The sequence below is a fragment of the Sinohyriopsis cumingii genome, chromosome 5 (assembly GCF_028554795.1).
Source record: "Sinohyriopsis cumingii isolate HCF-2022 chromosome 5, ASM2855479v2, whole genome shotgun sequence".
In the NCBI taxonomy this organism is placed as follows: domain Eukaryota; kingdom Metazoa; phylum Mollusca; class Bivalvia; order Unionida; family Unionidae; genus Sinohyriopsis; species Sinohyriopsis cumingii.
In genome coordinates this window covers 3,483,196-3,498,395 of record NC_142965.1, presented here as the reverse complement: position 1 = coordinate 3,498,395, position 15,200 = coordinate 3,483,196, and the positions used below count along the sequence as shown (strand labels likewise).

General features: G+C 39.7%; 1 protein-coding gene across 1 annotated transcript in view; it reads left to right on the top strand.

Annotated features, from left to right (window-relative positions):
* Positions 1-14,484, top strand: part of LOC149798542 (sodium-dependent multivitamin transporter-like) — a 60,023-nt gene extending 45,539 nt beyond the window's left edge. Inside the window, exons 14-17 of the mRNA XM_089957177.1 lie at positions 8,763-8,863; positions 9,766-9,890; positions 10,236-10,724; positions 13,930-14,484. Of these exons, the coding sequence (XP_089813303.1) occupies positions 8,763-8,863; positions 9,766-9,890; positions 10,236-10,724; positions 13,930-14,484 (1,270 nt within the window). The remainder of the gene's footprint in view (positions 1-8,762; positions 8,864-9,765; positions 9,891-10,235; positions 10,725-13,929) is intronic.
* The last annotated feature ends 716 nt before the right edge of the window (positions 14,485-15,200 follow it).

The following is a 15,200-nucleotide window of genomic DNA, read 5'->3' as shown; positions in this document are numbered from 1 at the left end:
TAAGACACACACCACTTGTCGTCCCAAATTGAATGGATACAGTTCTTGTAATAATTGATGGTAATGATCCACGGTTTGAATATGGTCATTGAGTTCCTTCCACGGAATCTGTTGGATGACATGTGACATAAACCGTGGCATGGCAGCCTGTTTTTATATTCTCTTTTTTTTGGATGCAATACACGTACTTTCTAGCCAGAGATCTTCGTTCTCCAGTAGGGAATCTAAATCTTGCATACTGTAACCGAAACGTCAGAGTTCGTTTAGGTGTTTCCTCTTCCGCTAAGTAGATTCCACGTAACAAATGTTGGTAATCCTTTACCTTGTCTTCCTCAATGTATTGCTGTAGGTGAATCTCGAAGTAACCATAATTATGAACATGTCGATCATTAGCGACCTCAAAGTTTTGAACAATGTCTGACCATTGAAAGAATTTCTGACGAATCAGTTCTCTTATACCATTCAGGTACCAGTGGTTAAAAATCTGGTGACGTATCGGATGCAATTGTTCTTTACGTTTGACTTGTATTTTGACCAGCTCTCGGTAAATGCGTTCTCTCAACTCCACAGGCAAAGCACGAATGTTCTCTTGTAAAGTATCCATGAATAGGTCATACTAAATCCTCTTTGGTCTGACACAAGAAATGTACTGTTTGCACAAACATGGTTTTAATTCATTGTCGAATCTAAATCGTTTCACCACTAATCTACACATTACAATTCGTTCAGAAGTTTCCTCTTTCACCAAGTTGACATTGCGTGAAAGATGTTGGTAATTCGTTAACTCTTCCTCTGGAATTCGATGCAGTACGTTTACAATGTTGTAGATAGAATCGTCAATACCAAACCATTCCTTTTTATAACCAGGAGGTCGTTGATCAATGTCTGTCCAATGGAACACTTTCAACTCAATCAGTCCTTGTATAGCCTGAAGGTACCAGTGGTTCAAACACCGGTGACGTAACGGATGCAATTGTTCTTTACGTTTCACTTGTATTTTGACCAGTTCTCGATAAATGCGTTCTCTCAACTCCACAGGCAAAGCACGAATGTTCTCTTGTAAAGTATTCATGAACAGATTATTATGGTAAGAAGTTACTTCAATGTCTCGGTCCCACTAAAGGTAAGTAATGACAATTCGGTGACCATCGAGCATGTTCTACGTAGGCCGAATCTTGCGGTTCCCAGTGGTGAAGTGTCACATCGCAACTGAAGCACCTGACTTTATCTCCTTCGTCCAAGTAGAAAAATCCGGCTCTGGCTAATTCTTCGGGGGTCGGTCCTCCCAGATACTTTGGCCATTTTCCTTTGAACGATTGAAGACGATTTTCAAAGTCGCAGTATTCCGACAAACGCACAGGAAACGAATATTCGTCTTTCACAGGTTCGTTTCGATAAGGGTTGGGTGACATGAACAGGAGTTTGCTCAGGGCTGGATGACATCCGTAGGGAGGTAAACGTGAAGGTCGACATTCCCCTTTAAACCCAGTAAAATGTCCAAGAGGACGAGCAGCATCACTTTCGCATCCCACAGGTCTGACACGCACAGCATCACTTTCCATGATAGGGGTAGGGGTACTAAAGTTCCCATGATGCTTTACGGCATCGCTCAGGTCACAAGGTACAGCATCGGTCCCATCGCAAGGCTCACAATCGCACTCGTCTGCAAACTCCGTTACGCAATTACAATGGTAACCACATGGACAATCGCAGTTTCCTTCCGGACATTTTCCGTCGCAATGCATGGGTCTTATCCATCCAGTATTAGTCACACTAGAGGAAGATACAACTTTTTTACAATCCCCAAACTGGAACGATGCCTCTTTCAAAGTATTCATCTTGTTCGCTTGGTCTTGGTAGTCACAATGAACTATCGATCTTGCCTAGGGTTCCTTTTTTATATACAGACCAATACCGACGTGACCGTACGGTAAGGTGAAATGATTGGGAAGTCGAACTCGCTTCTGGTATACAATTTGATAGACTTTTTCCAAGGGTCGACTGACGATGTGGTGAGTGGGTAAACGTACAATCTTGTTCGGTTGATAAGTGGTCACTTTAAAGTTTCCATCCTCTCCCGATTGCAAGGCTTCTTTCAATACCCCAAAGTTGACCACTCGACTGGTACGATAATTCAGAGTCAGTCCTTTCACTTTGCACGTCGTGTGCACTTCTCCTTGTTTGTCACGGTATTCGTAGCCGTAATTTTTGGGACCGCCACTGACAAAACTTACAATCTTGTCGTCGGGATGCTCGTCTGTCCAGGCTCCTAAACGGTCTCCTTCGATGTCAGGGTGATGTTGAATCGGGTGATGGATGTAAATGCAACTGTCCGTGTCAAAGTACAGGACGCGTTCTTCTAACAGTTCTAAAGCTTCGTACAATTTTAAGCGAGCATGGGCTGTCACGTAAGCCGCAATGATGACATTTCCAAAAGGGTCGTCTTGTACAAAGTCCAGATCTTCTTCGTAATTGACCAAGATTAAATTCTCTCGAACGACGTCCACGTATTTCATGTATTTGGTTTTGTCGTGAATCATCTGGAAGTAGCGGGAATGTTCTGTCAAATATTCCGTCTTGGGTAAACACGGTCGTTGTGCCATTTTACCCCACAAGCAATTTAACATCACTTTGGCAAACGATCGCCTGCCTTCGTTTTTCTCGATGTGGTCTAAAGTGATGCCTTCTTGTTCGTAGTATTTCTCTTTGAATTGTATTTGGTCTTCGGGAGTGTGACACCAGGAAGGATAGCCGCTGGCTTCTTGCTTCAGTTTCAAAAAGGCATCCACGTAGTCGGCGAAAATGCCTTTCTGACTGGGGTCACCCTTGTGGTATTGTTGTGTCTTGGGAAAGTGGCAAATTTCGTACACTTCTAACAGTTGGTATCCCATGTCCAAAGCTTTGAACAATTCTACGCTGACCCAGGTTCCCGTCAAGGCCCGTTCTTCCTGGCTGTGCTGACAAGCTTGGTCTTGGTTGCACGTTTCGGCACAAGTACGGCACAAGGGAAACATCAGTTTGCCTTGACAATGGTGAGGTAAGACGGGATGGTAGAGGTTCGTGGGAGGCAAAACTTTACACTTGATCAAGCCTTCGTATTGTCGAATGTTTTTCAGGTCGATGTGTTCCGTCAGCAATTGTGGGTGCCCTACGGGAAAACGACAATATTTGCACACGTAGGGATACAGCGAACACACGTCCAAGTATTTGATTTCTTCTCCTTTCTCTTCGTCGGCTTGGTACAGCAAACAGGTGGCATTGGTCCTTCCTCCGTACAAACTATCCCTCGGGTTCAGCGGGTCCACGAACTGGTAACTTTCCACGAGGCGTTTAAACTCGGGATCGGTTTTCATACGGTGATCGTACTCGTGTTCCCACATTTCCACCACTTGGTATCCTTGCTGTTCTAACTTTAGGCGTCGCTGACAAGTGTCCTGGTACAAGTCTTCCATGGTTCGTTGCAAAAACTGATTTTTAGTGCCACGGTCAGGGTAACAAACGGGACATCCGTGAAATAAGCAACCGTTAAACTCGTACACGATCTTGGGGTTTTCTAAGTCCCAGCCATCGACCGAATACGTTCCGATGGTCTTTTCGCCCCCTCCGTTGCGGGCATGCTGAATCCACTTGTCTTCCTTGTCGCACAAGTAATGTAACCAACGTAGGGCTTTGACCGAGTATTGACGTTTGACAAAGTGGGTCGTTTGAGGGCTGATGACAGCCACGGTGTTTTCAGGCATGAATCGTTGTCGATACACTAAGGAACACGCTTTGGCAATGGTGCAAGCTTCTTTCAAAGGATCGACCCCTCCGTGTTCCATGAACAGTTCTCGAAATTTTCCACAGCAACGCCGTAAAATGTCCACGTCGGAACGACAATACTTTAGCATTTCTTCCTGAAAGTCGAAAGGGTCCGAGGCGTGAGCCTGGTACCAAGCGTAGAAAGCTTCTCGTTGTTCGGTACGCATGTTGTCGGGGTCGTAATAGTGAGCCTCAGGTAAATGGGATAGAACGGCGTGTTGATTGGCTTCCGTATTGAAAAAGTGTGGAAAGTACCCTTTAGCCATTTCTGTCATTCCAAACGTTTTAGGCATTCGACTCAAAGGCATGGCCAAGTAACTCATCGAATCTTTAAACTGCACTTGTCCCACTTGCATGAAAATGATTTTGGCTCCGTTCAAAGTCACTTTAGGACGCTCGGTGCCATGTTCCGTATAGTATCTGAGAAGAAACTGTCCATCGTATCCGGAGAAATTGTGAGCCATCACCGTGGCATGACGATGACAATCTCCGTAACGTTCGATGTCCTCTTGGCTCCACGTCTTGTCGACGGGGTCTAAGACCCATTGGGCAAAATCGGCTAACGTGTTTGGCCCCCGAAAGATTTTTTCACGCCCTCCGGGAATCTTGCTGCAGTGAGGGCAATGACTGAAGATAGGTTCTTGAATGCACTTCTCGCACGCTCGATGAGCCACGCAGAAATTAGGAATGTGAATGCCGGTCTCTTGCATGCATTCGAAATCGAAAAAGATGAAATTGCCTTTCTTCTTGTGACCGTCCTCTTTCTCTGGTGGGGGTTGGTATTTTTGCACGTAACATTGGTGTTCCAAGTCCACGATGTGGTGACAAATGTGACATTTTTTCTTTCCTCGACATACGTGTGCCTTGGCAGCATTGGTACATATGACTTGTTCACACGTAGGGCACAATCTCAGGAGTTGACAAGCACATTTCTTCTGTGAACCTTGCGTTTTCAGATGTTGTTGGTAACAGGTAGGGCTGACAAACGTGCGCAGACAAGTGGAACAAGGCACTGGTTCTTCGCTCAGACAGGGTGAAGAGACCAAACATCCTGAGCATTTCGATCCACAATGCTTGTGTTGCTCTCGATTGTTATAACCATGGTCACATTTCTCACAGTAATAACTGTATCCCAGGAATCCAGTGATAGTGGTAATCGTATCGAAATGGTCATCGTGATAATAGACATGAATGTATTTTCCATCCTTAAAGTCTTGCCCTCGAAACAATAGAGGTCCGCGCACTTCTTGAGGGTGCACTTTCAAGGTGTATCGTGGAGCTAGGACATCTTGCAATTTTTGCATCTCAGGAATGCCACAGGGTGTGTCTTTGGACAGTCCGGCTTGTTGTAACAGGAGTTCTGCTTCATTTCGTTGTTTGGCTCGGTCGGAACGTTGAATAGTGTCCCAGGTTCTTTTCCATTCTACCGTGTCGTTCTTGTTGGCATAGGTTCGTCCCACCACGATGGCACGGGCTAAGCACATCTGGTCATGAGGGTTGTCAATTCGGACGAGACTCTTTTTGGTGTTGCGAAGGTCGTCCACCAATAACATCTTTTTGTGTCCTGTCCCTTGAGGAGGAGAGACGTGGGTCATGTCCAGTGTGGCTTTACCATCGGTGATGTCAAACTGATCATTAGATTGTTGTACGTGTTGAATCTTGTCCATGACTTTGGAAGCAGTCAATTCTGCAGGGGTGCTAAACTCGATCCAAACAGGGGATTTCAAACCGTCGTGTTGTATGGAAAGTCTCAAGCGATCGTCTTCTTTGGGTTGACATTGTCGCTTGAGTGAGGTGAGCAAAGAATCCCACACCTCGGTGATGAACACTTCTGCTTTCTCTAACGGTACTTCAGCCTTGAAATCTTTAAACTTCACCGTGTATTTGTAAGCCGTGGTTCTAAATTTTCTAGAGGAGCGCTTTTCCGTCTCTCGAATGGAATAGTACTTTTCAGGGTTGACAAAGGGTGGTGGACTTGGTTTAGAGGGTTTGGATTCTGGTTCACTCATGTCCTCTTCAAAATCACTGGCATGAATTTGTGCCAAGATTTCAGCCCTGGTACGAGGCGATAGATCACGTTTCTGCCTCTTACTTCTTTCTTCTTCTTTCTTCTCGAATGAATGGGATCGTTTCACCTTGAAAGCAAAAAGTCAAATGACTCAAGTTCAAACACCATAAGCTACTTTATAGTCATAGCAGACCAGTGTATATAAAAGGGTGTGTGTCTTGTTCTTTCACTATTCATTTCACTCTCAAGCCGAGCACAACGATGGAAGAGACTAACCAGATGGAACGTTTCGTCAGAGCTTTGCGAGGGGTCATTAGAAAATTCTCTTCAGACCAGCCTACGGACTACTCTCCTTCCTTTAGAGATAAAAGTCAAGATACTTGCTATATCTGTCAGAAGAAAGGGCATTGGTCTTCAGAGTGTCCAGACCGTGAAAAAAGAACAAAAACAGGGACTAAAAAAGACAAAAGTCAAGATACCTGTTATTATTGTCAAGAAAAAGGACATTGGTCTCCAGATTGCCCAAAAAAGAAAAAAGAGGAGTCAGAAGAAAAGAAGGATTCTTCAGAAGAAGAGAGGGATTCTTTAGAGGAAGAAGAGGAAGAAAAAAGACAATTCTATTTACAAGAGGCAAAGAAACAGGAGAAACAGGAGAAGAAGAAAAGAAGAAGGGAAGAAAATGAGGAAAAGACGGTGAAGAAATTTAAAAAACAGAGAGAGTAAACAAGGAGAAAGAAGAAGTCAATGAACTTTTTATTAAAGTGTTGTGAATTGTCAATTGGATTGTAAAAAAAATGGAGAAAAGAATAAATGAATGATATAAGGTAAGTGTCTTTGAGTTGTGATTTTAAAATAAGAACGTACACTCACGCACTCATACACAGACACGTACTATAAGGGTAAAATGGGTGGGGTTTATTTTTTTTTTGAGTTATTGGCAAATTGAAATTGTATTTCTTTTCGAGAAATGTGGGTGGCCCTGAAAAGGGCCTTTTTTCTTCATGGTGAAAGGGTGAGTTTAAGCAATCAACTTTAACTGCCTTATGCCTTTGCCACGGCCAAGGCCTACTTCTGGACTGCGTAATGTTGATAATGATTGGGTTGAAATCACTAAGGGTGGTACGGTAGGCTTAGTCACAGGGTTGACGTGTTTAGCTCGGGAAGGTCGTATTCTCTTCGGTCGTGATAAAGAAGTCTGATACATTTGTTTCAGACTTCTTAACTCCGCTAAAATGTCCAACAGTACCGTGACCGTTTGATTTTCACCCTCTTGTTTCTTTGCTGCTACTTCTTCTTGCTGTTGCTGCTGTTGTTTTTTTCTTACCTCTTCTTCTTGTTGCTGTTGCTGTAGGAGAAAAGCCTGTTCCGCTTCCTTTTGTCGTTGTATAAATTTCTCCAATTCTTCTTTTTGTCTCTGTCTAAAATTTTCCACTTGCGGTAATGAAGAAGGTAACGAAGGTTCCGGAACAAATTCTTGCGAGGAGAGAAAATCAACAAAATCCCAATTCACCTCTTCTGAAAGTAAGTCCGAGTTCCCTTGGGCAGTCTCCCCTGCTTGTGCACCCCAATGGATCGTTTTCTGAGTTTCCGTCATGTTGAATCACTGTCGCATAGATTGACTGCACACAAGCGCTAGCGAATCTATATAGACTACGTGACGTCACAGACTGCTCTCTTCGGATTGGATGCGGGCTGACTGAATTCTGTAACGCGTGTTCGGATTGGTGAATGAACTCAATCCGTTTCAATCCTTCCTGTCCCTATAAATAAGCGCCGTTCACTGCATTGATTCACCTATTCTCGGAGCCTCAACATGTGGACCGACGTTGAATCTTCAACCCTTGTGTCTTCCATGATGTTCAGGACGGACATGCTCATGTATGTCCGATCCAAGTGGACCGTTGTCCACAGGACCAACAGCAGCCTGTGGATAAGAAGAGTCTATATAGAGAGACAAGGTTGCCTCAAGAGGACTCTGATGTATGGCCCTGCTGTAAGACGAAGTTTGAGGAAAAGAAGATGTCGCAAATGCCCTTTATGTTAAGGGCATATTAACATAAACCAAAGGCCCTTTTCAGGGCCAGCCATATTTCTCGAAAAGAGATAGTCTTTGAATTGCCTACACTTTTTTTAAAAAAAAATTTTTTAAAAAAAATCCCATGTTAAATTTCCCTTGTCCGTAGAGTGACCCACGATTTATAGCCATGTTAAATTCCTCTTGTCCGTAAAGTGACCCACGATTTTTTGCCATGTTAATTCCCCTTGTCCGTAATCTAACCCACGATTTTTCGCCATGTTAAATTTCCATTGTCCGTAATCTGACCCAAGGGTGTTTTTAATGCTAATTCCCATTGTCCGTAAACTACCCCTATTCACTACTTTTGCTGCTGTCAAGCTCAAATGCTTTTCCAAATAACATATATACTCGTTTTTAAGTATAGAACAACTGCAAACTACAGAGACTCAGATTTACCGTTGCATAATGCTCATGGATGTCTGGGTCTGTTCATTGTGTTAGGAATAATCAGTAGAACACATCGTATAGACCCTGATATGTAGTCTTATTATGCTTTTGCAGATCATGATCTTGGTTATTTACAGTTTGACTCGTCTTATGAACGATTACAGTCGGTACGAGGGAAGGAAACGGACGCGAAGTCTCCTAGAAGAGAAAGTCTTTCGAGTGTTTCTGCAAAATACCCTACTTTTGCACAGTTCTTAATGTAATGATGTATTTAACCGTTCTTCACTCAATAGGTGTAGATATTTATATGATTTCGTCATTCGATTATTCATATCAGAACTTTATTTTTGTCAAAATTGCAGTACTGCAATCCATAAATGAATTAAAAATTTAATTTGTACAGTTATCTGACAGGAACAAAAATTTAACAATATTTCTAAGAAACATTTTCAGTGACAATGGATAAATCGCCTGCTAACAATCTTACAGGACTGGAATAAGCAGGTTGTACATGGTGTCCTACCAATGGTTTGGAACTATAGGCATATTGACGACGATAGTTGTAGGAGTAATCGTAAGTTTTCTGACAGGTAAGTTGTCTTTATCATTTTTCTTTCCTTCATTCTTTCTCTTTTTTTTTTCTGACATTCTACTTGAATTACGCATAATATGTCAATTTATTTGGTTCACTGAATCCGTATATATTGACACACGTTAAACGGTGTTTGCTGCCAAGGAATTTTAGCTTGTAAAAAATAAACTGATAAATATACTGATACATATAATGATAAATATACTGATAAATATACTGATAAATATAATGATAAATATATAATGATAAATATACTGATACATATAATGATAAATATACTGATATATATAATGATAAATATACTGATACATATAATGATAAATATATAATGATAAATATACTGATACATATAATGATAAATATACTGATATATATAATGATAAATATACTGATACATATAATGATAAATATACTGATAAATATACTGATAAATATAATGATAAATATACTGATAAATATAATGATAAATATACTGATACATATAATGATAAATATACTGATACATATAATGATAAATATACTGATAAATATACTGATAAATATAATGATAAATATACTGATAAATATAATGATAAATATACTGATACATATAATGATAAATATACTGATACATATAATGATAAATATACTGATAACTATAATGATAAATATACTGATAACTATAATGATAAAGGTACTGATAACTATAATGATAAATATACTGATAACTATAATGATAACTCTTAGGTTGATAAAACCTCCGATTTTATCGTACTTTAAAAAGAAATTGGTTGAGTTAAATGTTCTAACCGAATAAAAATAATGTGGCGTACTTTGTGCTGCACAATTTCATCCTGTGAAATCATTGATCTGCCTTGAAAGAAATGAAAATATGATCTAATTTTGAAGTCATATTTACAGGTCCAGTGAAACCTGCAGAATCAGATCCCCGCTATTTGATTTCTTTCTACGACGAGATGTTCTGTTGTCTACCGGAGTATATCCGTAAGGTTTTTCGCTGTGGATACAATTTTAAACGGGAAAAGGTAATTCGTGTTTAACTGAGCAGAGTTGATAGGTCAATTGTGGACATATTCGTTAGCATTCAAACAACTGGACGCAAGATTCAGAGTAAAAAAAATGAAGCTACTTTAAAAAACGTGAGACCATGTAAGAAGTAGATGAAGTAAATAATAACAGCATGAAACAGAGGAAAAATTAAAATGAATATTACTGGACAAGCAATAATAATCATATATTTCTGTATAATTTATTAATATTGTTTGCAAATTAAATAAAAAAAATATGTTGATATAAAACAATCACTTTCATTCCTGATTTGTGTATGTGCGCGTGTGTATTTTATAAATTGACAGCTTCGTTTATTTCAGAAGTCAACAGATGAAGATTACATGGAAAATAATCAGAACTCTTTGAAAATGAACATTATGGAAGAGAAAGAAGATGCTATTGATATTATCGTTCTACCTATCTCTAATGAAAATGAGGAGCTGAATACAAAAGTAGTGAACAAAATCAAGAACAGGTTTACAGACACAAAAATGGCACACCCAGAAAAGGTTGTTGATAAAGACATCAAAATGGAGAAGTTCAACAAAAGACAGAACCTGGATTTTGAGGAAGAAGGGACTGTACCAAGGACATGTCCCAATTCAGAACATGAAATTACATTTTCTAAGGTTAAACGCGGAAATGGTGGCCTTCTAGATCCGCTTTTATTTGTACGTGACGATGTACCCAACACGACGGTTCTAGACTCAGTAGAGACTGGTGCTGATAACCCGGATGACGAGATTCAAATAATCCGAACCGATCAGAATGGAACCAGCGAGAACGCAATGACAGCAGCAGTGATCTGTGTCAGTCAAAACGAATCTTAATGTAAAATAGATTTATCTATGCCCTAACATTTGAAGCATGGACTAATGATCTTCCAGTTTTTTTGTTCTATCAATTATAATCTACCTGAGAAATTCACCTTAGTTGTGTAGTATGTCGCATTTTGGTTAGAACAAGAAAACCCCATTCGCTGTTGGTGAAAATTGTTTACAAAGGAAATCCTAAGCGTTTTCCTTTCTTTCTTTGTTTTTGTTTTAGGAATTATAGATACCGTATACACAAATGGAGACAAATTGCAAACAACAATGACCATGTTCTGCCGTATCATAAAATGCTTGCAGATTAGGATCTATTTGTTTGTTCTGCTAATTTTTCCTAACAAACTGCACAGAACCAGATCTCGTGGCGCATTATGCGACGGAAGATCCGGGTCTGTGCAGTTTGCAGTTGGACTCGTGTTATAAGTGAGTATATACTGTAATAGTTCCTTCAGCTACGTCAGTCCTTTGGGGCCCCGAGTGTCCGAGTGGTCTCAAGCGCTCACCGTTACGGATCACTGCCATCTCACCTCTGTCTGCGTGAGTTCGAGTCTCAGGCTCGGCTAACGTGGGTACGTGAGAAAGCTTGCCAGTAGCTTCTCGTGGGTCGGTGGTTCTTCCCGGGGTTTTCCAGGGTTCTTCCTCCACCAATTATACTGGCCGCTGTGTATAGCCTATCTTGTGCTGAAAAATGGCGTTAAACCCTACAACAACAACAACAACAACGTCAGTCCTTGATAAAATGCTGTAATATTTGGAATGTTTGTGTATCTGCATGACACGTCATACTTAACTACAAATGCGTTCATGGAAATCGGTTGTCACAACACAGTGCCTGAAATAATCTAATTAGCATCCTGTGACAGACGGACGGAAAGATAACTGGATCACTTATGTCAAGACGAAAATACAAATCTTCATGTCCCATAATGCTTTGCTAATACCAAAATAGCAACATAAATCTTCAGTGAAACATCTTTATCGTATTTAATATTTAAATATTTCGTGTTGTAAAGTTTTACCACGGAATGGCGGACCGACGGACAAATAAGGGCAACATCATAAGCTCATACCACTGCCTGGTGGAGCCTAATACGTAGACAGGACGTGTATCATATCCTCAGAGGAAATGCAAATTACACTTAATTTGCACAAGATTTTATCTCAGTTTTCATGCACACACACACACACACACACACACACACACACACACAGATATATGGACTCATTATATTTTGCATCTAGGTAGCGAATAAATAATACAATTAATGAAAATATTATATATTGCATATAATGATTCGAACCTAAATAAACCCAAAGCATATCAGTGATATGTCTTAAACATTTCTCCTGTTAACTTTTCATTAATCCATTATCTATCCATTCTTCATTCGATCTCTTTATGTGTATACTAGAGGTGTAACGATTCACTGATATGTATCGACATCGCCATATTGTATTCAATGATAAAATTCATCGATATGTGGTACTACTGCCGGATTATCTCGAACAGCTTGCATCGAGAGTGTGTCAGTAGATCGATATCGTATCAAGTGATGGGTGATGTATCACGATATATAGGAGTTAAAAGTTGAGTTAAGAAAATTTGTATGTCTCTTTAATAAAAGTATTTGAGATCTCATTGCTGTTATATTATTATCCATGTGCTGTTCATTAGTTATTATAATGGTTCCCATAATTAGCAAGTGACATTAACAGTCTCAGTGACATAACATCAGAACCATCCATAGCATATAGCGAGTAAAAAACTAACAAACAACGCCAATTAAAAATACGTCAGAAACATTACCGTATGTGTTAAATCGAAGGCACTCCTATTTTAATTGAAGTTATTTCGTTGCAACCACGTTCTTTGGTAGTAAAACTTGAGAATATAACAATAATATAAATATAATAACTTTTCAATAACTTAGGTAACCCCTCCGCTCATTATTTTACTCTCCATGTCTCCCTCCCCATCTCTCTCTCTCTCTCTCTCTCTCTCTCTCTCTCTCTCTCTCACACACACACACACACACACACAGAGACACACACATCCAATGAAAGACATCTGAAAAGAAGGAAAATCAACGTCGCTTATCGCTATTGCGGATAGCCGGATAGGTGTTGCTGATGTTGGAACCAAAATACATGATCAAAGTACAAATCGACGTTTATAGTTTTAAATTTTGACATTTGTGATCTGCAATGGAAAGCACATAATATTGAAGTTTTTCACACACACACCCCACTTACACTAAACAAGGCGTAGGTACTATTGATCGATTCTGATGTTCAGTTGACAAGTTCTGCAACAATAGCGCACTCCTGCAGAGGATGTTGTAGATTTATTCATCATTACTAAGATCAGGTAGAAGACAATGACTACTACTGTTGATGGTGTTGGTAACAGTGGTTGTTGCTGTCATGGTTGTTGTATTAGTAGTTGTAATATTCCGTACGGCTTTACAGAAAGGTCTAAGGCTCGTGGCATTAACATGATATCCGTATATATGGAATGGGCTAAAAATAAGTTTCTTGGGTGTTTTTCCCAGTCTAGCTGACATTTTGTGACAAACTCTTTCTAGCTCATTCTAGCAGCGACATTTTCAAAAGTAGGAATACCTAAAGCAGGCAATGATCTGGTTAGTGTGTCTTTTAAATCTTTACTGTAGTTTTGGTGCTAATTTGAAAAGTATGATGCTTGGTAGCAATAAATCAGAGCCCTGCGCCAAAAAATCAAAGCATGGTGGGAAGCACCTGTCTGACATAAAAATATGGATGTGCTACTAAAGTATGTTTGTGCCATCATGCCTGAATAAACTGAGAGAAAAAACCGCAGTATTATTAGTCGTCGTCGTCGTTATCGCAGCAGTAGTAGTAATAGTTGTTGTTGTTGTAGTAAGCGAAATTACAGTACTAGTATGCTGAAACATTTACAAGTTCTGTTTCTAATTGTGGCTGTAAAACCCACGTATAAAGACCATGCTTCTATAAAAACGCACCAGAGTCTTAATTCTTTAAATCTGCATTGGGGTATTAATTCTACAAATTTGCATCAGGATGTGTGAAATGGTTCCTGAAGTATGTTGCCAGTGTAAAGATATTTAATTGACTGAAACACCATCACTAAAATAAAAGTTGAAGAGAAGAAATTCCTTAAAGTCAAAACTGAATTGGAAAAGAGGATGGTGAATGGTTATGGAGGAGATATGGTTATAGTGAATGGTTCTTGAGGATAAATGGTTATAGTGAATACTTCTTGAGGAAAGTTGGTTATGGTGAATGGTCATTGAGGAAAGATGGTTATGGTGAATGGTCATTGAGGAGAGATGGTTATAGTGAATGGTCATTGAGGAGAGATGGTTATGGTGAATGGTCATTGAGGAGAGATGGTTATGGTGAATGGTCATTGAGGAGAGATGGTTATGGTGAATGGTCATTGAGGAGAGATGGTTATGGTGAATGGTCATTGAGGAGAGATGGTTATGGTGAATGGTCACTGAGGAAAGATGGTTATGGTGAATGGTCATTGAGGAGAGATGGTTATGGTGAATGGTCACTGAGGAAAGATGGTTATGGTGAATGGTCACTGAGGAGAGATGGTTATGGTGAATGGTCACTGAGGAAAGATGGTTATGGTGAATGGTCACTGAGGAAAGATGGTTATGGTGAATGGTCACTGAGGAAAGATGGTTATGGTGAATGGTCATTGAGGATGTTTATGGTGAATGCTACTTGAGGAGATATGTTTATAAGAAAACCGCCTTTGAGATCCAAAATCGTTTGAAAAGGGGCTTCAGCTCTGTCATATATTGAATTGGAATTTTGTAATGATAAATTAATGAGCATTTATCTTAATTTTAAAAACAACATGCTGTCTTGCTTATCGATTTTATTAAATCTGATAGTGACGTCATTGGATTCATTTGTAATTATGTTAAGTGTAATACAATTTCAATACAAAATTGAATTACAAAATTTAATTTATAATTTAATGTTAGGATTTGTGATAGATTGGTTCATATGCATGTGTAATAACAATACCATATTTCAGTGTGGAAAAATGCGTTTGCACACGTTCCTGTATATTAGTGAAGTCTGAGTACAAGTACATAGGCTGAACACTGACCATTAAGGACAATTGTTACGGGTATTGGCTGAAATGATATAACAAGACAGACCTTACGTAGTCTTGTATAAGACAGTTACACTATCATTATTGTTGAATTATGTCCAGGGTTTGCTGAGCTTTACTAGTTTAAAAAGCGTGACGAAAGTACCAACGCAAAGATGGAACAGGTCCCTTCCATAAGGTTTCAACAAAATTACATGAGAGCTTAAAAATGTAATTCTTTTATTAACTGAATAGTTTCTGAAACGATCGCCCAAAACATGTTGCACGGACAGGTGTGTCCTTGTTAAATATATATCAGTCGAGATTTTTCTCACATTGGT